At 37.9% G+C, this 9,783-nt stretch overlaps 3 protein-coding genes across 4 annotated transcripts in view; 1 reads left to right on the forward strand and 2 right to left on the reverse strand.

The window, feature by feature from the left end:
* Positions 1-264: 264 nt before the first annotated feature.
* Positions 265-3,836, forward strand: LOC137992052 (uncharacterized protein MCAP_0864-like). Its single transcript, XM_068837128.1, has 3 exons — positions 265-1,747; positions 2,489-2,644; positions 2,852-3,836. Exons 1-3 carry the CDS (start codon positions 848-850, stop codon positions 2,960-2,962), a joined length of 1,167 nt encoding a protein of 388 aa, XP_068693229.1. The 5' UTR covers positions 265-847; the 3' UTR covers positions 2,963-3,836.
* Positions 3,837-3,981: 145 nt separating this feature from the next.
* Positions 3,982-6,551, reverse strand: LOC137992053 (uncharacterized). 2 transcript variants are annotated; one of them, XM_068837131.1, is made up of 5 exons: positions 6,423-6,551; positions 6,161-6,281; positions 5,470-5,544; positions 5,152-5,204; positions 3,982-4,592 (listed from the first exon to the last, which is right to left on the reverse strand). In XM_068837131.1, the coding sequence occupies exons 1-5, from the start codon at positions 6,539-6,541 to the stop codon at positions 4,475-4,477; spliced, it is 486 nt and encodes a 161-aa protein (XP_068693232.1). In that variant the 5' UTR covers positions 6,542-6,551; the 3' UTR covers positions 3,982-4,474. The 2 variants fall into 2 exon arrangements, with proteins under 2 accessions (XP_068693232.1, XP_068693231.1); XM_068837130.1 differs by having other exon boundaries at positions 6,161-6,320; positions 6,423-6,547.
* Positions 6,552-7,022: 471 nt separating this feature from the next.
* The window catches only part of LOC137992055 (dynein regulatory complex protein 8-like), a 4,448-nt gene continuing 1,687 nt past the window's right edge, over positions 7,023-9,783 (reverse strand). Inside the window, exons 4-5 of the mRNA XM_068837134.1 lie at positions 8,631-8,740; positions 7,023-7,362 (exon numbers count right to left, since the gene is read on the reverse strand). Of these exons, the coding sequence (XP_068693235.1) occupies positions 7,247-7,362; positions 8,631-8,740 (226 nt within the window). The 3' untranslated portion in view covers positions 7,023-7,246. The remainder of the gene's footprint in view (positions 7,363-8,630; positions 8,741-9,783) is intronic.

Genomic DNA, 9,783 nt, shown 5'->3' on the forward strand with positions numbered 1-9,783 from the left:
AGAATCTACAGCTTAAGGATAATTTTCTTACTAACAGAGAGGGTAGCACAGGGTCGACATCGAAATCTAGGGTAGAAACACTGAAGCATTCGCCAATGCTTCCTTTGCTTCGACCATGCTTCTAGATTTGACTTAAATTTACTCATTTTTATCCTTTTTTTTTTCAATTTCCGGTACTTTTAGATTTAGTCGTGCACAGCACTGTTCTTTTCGTTCCCCACGTTCCCTCCCCATCCATTCAAAGAAGGCCAGTAGTCCTTATTTAACTTTCAACATGGCGGTCGAGTTTGCCAACGTAAACGACAGTTCCTCTTGTCATTGCTTTTCCTTCCAATTTTATACAGATCGCTATCAGTCGATCTGCTGTCGAAAACTCGTTGAAGGTTGCAGTTCCTATAACTCTTATGCAAATGAGGTCATCAAGACTTTGCCTAGCAACTGCCATTTCATTGAATCTTGTGAATTGTTAATCTTATACCGCTTGCTGTGGACTGCGCACTTCAAACTCTAAACGGACACAAGCCATTGTCTTTCTCAAACTACAGAAAATAATTAACGCCTTGATTGCAAATCTTCTGAACGGCAAGCTTAAAAAATTACCTACGATATGGCAAAGTTGCGTTGTGCGAAAGAGGTTTTCAGGTGACGAAGGATCATGTGAAGGATAATTTAAAAGTTGCCACGGAAGATTATGTATAAACTTCGATCCTTAGAAAGTTCACATTTGTCTCAGGAATTGCAATTTTTTTCGATGCTTTATATTGGGTCGTAATTGAATTGCCATTGTCCTAAATTGAATCAAAAGTGGAGCTCCAGTGATCTCTCTACATATATAATTATATTCCTCATGGCCCAAAGATCTAAAGGTGACCGCGAGAATTTGGATATCAAATCAAAACTTTCTCGGAAGATCGCAGAACTCACCATGGTCATTCACTTATTATTTACAAGAAATCACGAGCGAGAGGTGGAAATAGAAGCTGTAAAAACAGCATACGAACACGAGATTGGCGTCGTTTGTGAGGAAGCTAAAGGGAAAATTTCGTGGTTGGAGGGACAGTTGGATGAACTGGAGAAATTTCGTGTTTTGCTCGACCTGAAGAGCTCAGAGAACGATAAAGACAAACAGCAGATAAAAGAACTTCAAAACAAGGAAGCAGAATTAATTAAGATTTTGGAAGGCAAGGATCAGTTGTTAGGAATGGCTGAGAAGCAGATAGTCGAGTTAAAAGAGCAACTAATGAGCAAGCTCAAAGCTGATGATGAGCAAATTGCAGTTTTAACAACTGAGTTAGAAAGTACGGAAAAGGAAAACAGTACTTTAAAAGAAAAACTAAAGGCGAAAACGGACAAAATTAAAAAAGTTGAAAGCCAAGTTGAAAATCTTCAGACTAAAATAAAGACATTACAGGAAGAGCTTCACGATGCTTTGCAAAAAAAACAGAGACTTGAAAACAGCATAAATGGACTGGAAAGTGATTGGCAAGATGAAATTGATAATCTTACTCACAGAATAAAACAGTACATGTCACAGCAGCATGAAGACCAATCAAGAGCAGAAAAGTTAGAATTAAAGAATAAACAGTTAATTCAGCAAGTTAAAGAACTGGAAAGTGATAAGAACCAACTTGAATACAAAATCCAACAATATATTGATGAGAGAAATAAGAGGAAAGACACGAGGAGATCACCAAGACCAGTCCCAAAGGGAAGCCCTGAAGTCCCACGGACAACACCTGCCTTTGATGTGGGTCAAGTGTTAGGCTTTCCCGTTGTCCAAAGTTTTTTTTATGTTGTCTCTTGTGGCTGCCTTGAATCTGCTATTTACTTTCCTGTGAAAAAAAACCTCTGCCACCAAATGACTCTCTGTGATTGGCGACATGACAGCCTGCCTGTCAGTCACGAACAACACTGGATAAGACAGGGCTTCTTCCTTGGCAGAAGAGGTTTATGTTGCAGGGAAACAAAATTGCAGCAATCAAGACAGCTGTAAAGAGACCACAAGGCAACAAGATTAAAAACCTCTCCAAGTCACTGAGGTTGTATTAACTAAAGCAGCATTTAGGCAATGATGTTTTTTGGACTGACTCATGCATAGCACCTCAACCCTGACCAAATTCCAAGCGCGGTAAATGGCTCATCATCCATCCTTTTTGGCTCATCATCCAGTAGGTTAGAATAGCTTTCTTGGTGAGCCAGCTTAGCTTTAGACCGATGAACTGAACCTCCTTTTTCCTCATAACTTGAAGATAAATAGACTAACGGGGAAATTTTAATTTAAGAGTCATAAATAATAATTAGGTTGGTTATACCCAGGCACAGTCTTCATAATTTTACTTCAGACCAAAAGGTATTATTCCCTTTTTCCCCAAAACATGAATAGATGTACCCTTTTGCTAATATTTATTATTTTCTTCTGCATTGGAGGCAAAGGCAGTGGTAAAATGTTTAATTTGTTTGATTGTATTTCGTTACATGTTTCTTTCAGAGGGATGATGAACTTGAGCGTCTTCGGAGGGAAGTGCAGCGGTACCGACTGGAACTTAGTAACAGAGAGTCAAGTTTCAACAGAATGTTCACAGATCATCAACCTGTCATAGTTGATGGAAAAACAAGGAAAATAACGGGTCTGATGCATGATTCAGTAAGTAGCTTTTGCTTAAAAAAAAAAGAGTTGCTTTTCAAATCTAATGACTTCCCTACTAGCAGAGGTCTCTGACAGGGCAAGATCAGAAAGGTAATAAAATAGTCACTCAAGATTGTTATGGGTTGGTGTTAAAGGATCTTAGTGTTGTTATCCATTGTGACCCCTCCATCTTATTAATTTTTTCCTTTTAATTCTATTTTACAGTCCTTCCCCAATTTGAGCGGTGTTCATGCTCGGAAAAGAAATCCACATTTGCCAGCTCTTGGTGAACAGAGGATCAGTAATAGTGCACATCCCCAATTTCACGGACTTTGAATCCAAAGATATTTTAGTATATCTGTAAAATCAAAATGCTTAAAATAATGAGTAACTGTTTTAAAGTCAGGCAGTAGTTAAATCTGTCAACTTCTAATACTGGTTTGAATATAATCCAGTGAAGTGCCTCATGGTGAAACTTCTTCTTACAACTGCAGTCAACTTGTTCCACTTCTTTAGTGAAGTTTCCCCACCTAAAAAGAGATATGCTCTAGGGCAATACAATGCCGTGTAGTCTTCTCTGATTCCTCTCTACTTCATGCAGATTACATGGTTAATTACCAGTAATGATTAAGATTTAATTATAGGGAGGCAGTGTGGTCCAGTGGTAAGGGTGTTGGGTTTGCACACGGTTGCCAACGTCTGGTTTGGATTTGTTTCCAGTTGTACCGGATTCAACTCTACCACACTTTGTAAATAGCCAACTGGTGCCTCCTGCCAGTTGGATTCTTAATTATGTTTCTGTTTTAGTTTGAATATTGCCTCTTTCAAAATTTATTAAAAGTGGGGTGCCTGTGAACTAGCTTGATAGCTGAGGTGTACAGTGTGTTTTACAGTATACAAAGCAACTTATCTCAAACAAATACCTCATAATTCTGCCACATAAGAAATAAAAGGAACAGTATTATCAATGACTAACTAATTGAAAATTTTGATCTTTGGATTTACTTTTGTTGTCCCTCAGTGCAGGATCCTTGGAATTGGAAAAAATGTGACTTGTTGTCAGCGAAGGTCTTGGGATGACCTTGACATTGTGGCTACACAAAAGTTCTGTACTGAGAGAACAAGGAAGTGGCTGAATTTATTTCATACCATGCAAAGATCATGAAAATGTATACATCGGTACAATGTATAATAAAACTATTGGTACATGTTTTCAAGAGCTCTAAAAAGGAGTTTTTCTTTGCAAAAAGGAAAACTCTACTTTGTCGGGACTTGCTCGCCAAACTAGCCTGCAAACACAGATGTATGGGGAGAGAAACAACAGCCGGTAATACCTCTGCGTTCGCACGCTTATAGCCAAACAAACCATACAATAATCATTGTCCAAGAAAATTAAAAATAACAATAATCACCAATAACTGGTGATACCAGCCAATGTTTGAGGGCTTGGTACATTGACTCAGCCCACACTCCTTTAACCTGTCACAAGGGTAGCATTTTACCTCAAACATATGAACATCTAATTGGAAAGAAAGGATGCTAATCAGTGAATATGAAAGGACTCTTGTCTTACCCTCAGATTATCCCGGATGAACACACCGACACTTGTGTCACATTCATTATTTTGTAAACCTGAGAAGCATCAAACCATGTCACATAAATCTAACTGCAATCCTTGTTCACTTTTAGTCTTGAGCCAGGGAGTATTTTTGCAGAGGTTGAAAACAAGCAAAACAATCAGATTTTGAACCTCGTATAGAAAAATTAATGATGTTCTTCATTGGAGTCTTGATAGTGAATGATGAATAATAATATTTATTACTGTCATCTTGTTTAATGTAGGGGCTGTTATCTCTCAGATTTCCTTCTTGAACTTCTAGTGTTAGCGTCTGTAAGCTCTTTTGTGTCAAAATCTGTTCTTTGTAAGTTGTAAAGAAGATTCCTTTTCTCCAGAGTGTCTACAAAACTACAAGACAAAATATTTTATTTCAATTCCATCACTATTTCATCGACATAATTTGAATATTTGAGTTTCACCTTGTTGGGTGAAGCATCACACAACAGGGTGAAGATCCAACAATATTGATGGTATGCCCTTTGCAAGGACAGGCCACAACATGCGGAAGGAACCCCATGCCTCACGCTTTGACAATACTGGCTGGGTTCTTTCTCATCTCTCGGAATTTATGAACAAGGTTTGTGAGGTAAGACTTGGAAAGTCCAGCCATTTGTAGGTTTTGTTACAAAGGCAGCATAACTTTTATTTTAAGACCCCAAGTTATAATTCTGATGACCAGGCTCCAGTTGTTCAAACGATGGATAGCACTATCCATGGGATAAATCACTATCCACTGGATAACTCAATTGGTTTTGCTAGTGTTTATCCACTGGATAGTGATTTATCCGGTGGATAGCCCTATCCGTCGTTTGGACAACTGGGGCCAGGATTTGAACCAATGACCTCTTGCATGGTACATGCACTCCAATGCTCGAACAACTTAGCAGTCAATCAACATTTTAATTACCTTCCAAGTTTTTCCTTGACACAATCAATGCCTCGTTGCATAGTATCTATTTCCTGGAGTCATAAGTGAAAAAAGCAAGATTTCAACAGCTCACAAAAAACAAAGTTTCCCAATTTCTTTTACATAATAATGCAGAAAAGGGAACAGGTGACTTCAAACTGTTACAGTATTACTAAGACTGAATACTGTCAGTTATCTTGAAGTTAGCATGAAGCCAATAACAAAGTGGTTGTAAACTTCACACAATATGCCATGGATGTAATATGCTGAAATACCCTCACAAAGGCCTTGTTCATCAATAACAATTTAGACAATCACCTCTTGCAGCATTTCTTCCCTCGCCTCAAGGTCGGCAATGTCATCTTCGTACTTACCATTAGCAACTTTGCTACCCTGAAACAAACAGTTGACTTAATGTCAGTGGTGAAACTGACCAAGAGTAATAGTATTGTATATAGTCACTCCAAATATTAGAGAATTAGTGGTACATTCTGATGAGCTTAACTGCTGAATACCCCATCTCTTTTTTCCATGCAAATAAAATCTATTGTATTCTGTCTGTTGTTTCTTCAAAGAATGCTGTCAAAGGCTAATGAAGGTGGGCAAGATATTCAGCAGTTACTCCCTGGTCGGAGTTGTTCAAAGGCCAGATAACTTTATCCAGTGGATGGATCACCATCAAGAGTATAAAATATACTCACATACACCTTTACTTAAATGTGCTATACATATTCATATTCTCGATTATGTGAGCAAATAAAGAGACCTTGCACATATTGAAATTGTCATATAGTGATTTATCCACCATAATTTAATTATTGTATTTGAGCTGAGGGGCTAATGAAACCATCTGGATTTCGAGTTTTTTGCCAGTATGAACTTAATGACCATAACAGATTAGAGAAAGCGTTACCCTCAACCCCGCGAAAGTTAATGCCTCCAACAACTCTTCCTACACAGGTTCATGCAATCCCTAGCCTTCACTACTTGTTATCTTTGTGGTCTTCACCTCTGGTTTGGCAGCTTCCTTATGTCCACAATGCAGCTCTATATTCCTCATAACTCTATCTCTCATCTGCCTCTGCTTTGTTTGGTAGGCATCGTACAATGTCCTCACATCTTTATGTTCTCTAATATTAATATGTAAACCTTCACATAGAATATTCTTCCTGTTTTGAGTTAAATTTGCATGAAATTAAAGATCTTCTTTTAAGGCTTATATGCAAGTAAGTGGACGGGTATTCTAGAATCCAGCCCCTTTTAACACTTACTGATATTTTCTGGGAAAAAGGCGTTTCAATTCATCTAGCGTGTAGCAATTGTTGACATCAGTGTTAAGTAAGAAATCAGTAAAAAGTTTCCGATAGTCACGCTCATTGCAAGCCGCCATTTTTTGAAAAAATGTGACCGTATGAGGTCTGGGTACGAAATCATTATCATTTGCACCCCACCCTGCTGGAAAGGTCATGGATCGACTTCATTACGGGGTGGCAGAGTCTCCAAAGTGTTGTTTATGGGGAGACAGGACGAGGTATATACTCCATACGAAACTCTATGCACAGAGGTTCGAAAGGCTTGATCCAATCCAAAATTTAGCAGTAGTTTGGGTAATTTCTGGGGTAAAATCATCCTCGGAGACCCAGGGGCAGTTAGTGGGGGCGGGAAAAAGTCTAAACTGGCGAGGAAAAAAATCGGGCGAAGAAAAGTCAAGAACGAAAATTGGAGCTCCTATTTTCGTTCTTGACTTTTCGTCGCCCGATTTTTTTCCTCGCCCGTTTAGACTTTTTCCCGCCCCCACTAACTACCCCTGGGTCTCCGAGGATGGGGTAATATATACTGGTAGTGTGACACAAAGTAACAAAACCTACAAATTGTTGAAGATGCAAAATTTTATTACATAATTTACATGTTACTTAATAGGACACTTTAAAGGTATTTACAATAGAACTTTCAACTGAAAATGGTATTCATTTTTTCAGCTATTGACAACAATGGTGTTAGTCTATGTGCATCTTGACAGATAAATCATAATATATATCAAGGCACCTGATCAGTTATTTTGATACACAAACAAATGTCAGATATCTACAATATTTTATGGGTCTTCAACCACCATCATTGCCACAAAGTCTTTATAAAACACAATTCCCTTGTCTGGATCAACAGCTGCAGAGAGCATTTCCTCCATTTCTTCCTGTGTAAAAGGTTCCCCTTGAAAATAAAAATGAAAAGAGTTTACGTTTATTGTAAACTTCACTTCCGCAGTCTTGACAACATTTGAGACCATTTTGACTAATTATAATTTAGAAATCTTATTCTTTTATCAGTTGCTATTTTGCTGTTCATCGTCACTTGAATTTCCTGCCAGCAGAGGTTTCTTTCTTTGCGTCAACTGGACTGACTAGAGAGACCTCTGCCATTGGTTGAAACTCACTGTATTGTCCGAGCATGGGTGGAGGATACTTAGCGACCAAATCCTCACATGATATTTCACACGTTGTGCGGGCGCACTTAACAACAGCGGAATTACTGTAAAGGAATGCACGAGACACAGTGGGCTCAACTCACAGTCAGCAAATATATCACCAGGCATGAGTTTTGACCAGTGCTGTCCAAGGTCATGGACTGTATTTGGATCAAAGTTTGTTTCAGCCCATGGCAGAGGTCACTTTTCCTGCACTCGTCAGCCCAGCAAATGCAAAAAAAGAGAGCTAGACCTCTTCTAGCAGGGGACACTTGCATAATTAACGACTACTCAAGATTTTGTGTAGATGTTGTAGTAAAAGTGAAACACCATAAAACGAATGGAACAATACTAAAAGATCTTCTGGGTTATTTTAAGTTTGTAGGCCCTTGGCTTCTGCATGGCAGGGAGAATGAAATAATTTCCTGAGACACCAAGGACATTGAAGTGTAAAATGAGAGCAACACAAACAAGTGAAACAGCTTTAGTGCCAAAAATTGTTTATGATATCCTGTAAGAATTTTTAGGATTTATTAAATGCACATTTGAATTGCAAATGCCACCTAATGCAACCTAATGCCCCAAACAGATGTTGCCTAAATGATGGAAACCACTCTTTATAACAATAGTAATAAAAATCCAATTCAACATAACACTTGAGAAAGAGTTTTGACTCTTTTATTTGCCTAATGTTGAAGGTTGATGGTGAAGTAAAAAAAATGACGATGATGATAATAATAATGATAATAATAATAATAATAATAATAATAATAATAATAATAATAATAATAATAATAATAATAATATAGCCCTTAATTCTACTTCCCTTTACACTTCCAAGGCAACTAAAACTGCACAATTTGCAGTACATTTAATATACCCACAGGCCAAGTATAAAAATAGTTAAGGTGGTATAATATTGTACATGAGTTTGATAAAAAACTAATTAAATTGGTCATGGTCATAACTAGAGTTTAAGGACACTTGTATAAAAAAGGAAAAAATATGATGATACCTTCCTCACACATATATTTGGTAAGTTCTTCTGTTGTAAGGTAGCCTCTATTTTCTTGATCTAAAACTTCAAATGCTTTCATTATTTGGTCTTCTGTTGCTGGTTTGTACCTATTGAAAAAAAGACTTTTCTCAAGGTACATCTTTTCACTAGTTTAATAAAGCGCTTCCTGTCCCTAGAGAATAATGTTTCTTGCCTTTGTATTGACAATTAAAGGAAAAGGGGGGGGGGGTAAGCAAAAAGCATTGCAAATGCAACTCCAAACCTGATTTTTGGATCATGAAAATATTTTAGCATAAGGCAATTGCAACAGCTTATAAACCGCAAAGTGGTGGTAGCACCCGCAATCCACAAACTGGTGTGTCTTGGGTTTGATTCCTCAGATGAGTTGATCTTTTGGTTCTCTACCCTTCTCCAAGAAGTTTTTCTCTGGGTATTCTGGTATTCCCCTCCATCTAAATTACTATCATTAATGGCAATAATAATTATTATTACTAGGAGTTTCAGTGAGAAAGTAAGTGCTGGCGTGGAAACTGGGAGCAGTGACTGGTATTTTTTTTTTAAAACAGCTGCAAATTTTTGAAGAAAGAGGATACTGGAAATGTGCGTTAAAGTATTTAAAAAGCGAAGAAAGGTGTGCATATCTTTAGCATGAGTCGCAGGCATTACTATTTTATAAGCAAATGGATAATTTCAAAAAAAATGGCATGTCACTTCATTCTTTGAATTTAAACTTCTGTTCTCAAATTTCTGGCCCCTTTTCAGCAAAAGAGTATCTTTTGAGAAATGCTGAGCATAGTTGAGCAAATGTCAATTTAAATTTATTGTCGTGCTTGAGAATAGACTGGGAACAGTCTCTTATTTTTCAATGACACAGTTGAGCGCGCGATTGCATGACACGCCCCGTTTTCACCACTAATTTGCATAAAATAATAATTTCACTCGTCGTGCATGGCTCTGAGGAAATAAGGACGACTGCTCGTGGTCTAGCTCGGGAACTGATTTTCACTCAACGGTTGAAGAAGTTGAAGAACAATTTGACGCGGTGGTCAAAGACTGAACATATACGGTTTAAAGATGATCAATGACGACCCACTGGAAAAGTACTCGACTTGAAGGCTGTGACTGTAAGATTCCCTTCCACGACGTGTAC

This window comes from Montipora foliosa, chromosome 2 (genome assembly GCF_036669935.1).
Source record: "Montipora foliosa isolate CH-2021 chromosome 2, ASM3666993v2, whole genome shotgun sequence".
Taxonomy (NCBI): Eukaryota; Metazoa; Cnidaria; class Anthozoa; order Scleractinia; family Acroporidae; genus Montipora; species Montipora foliosa.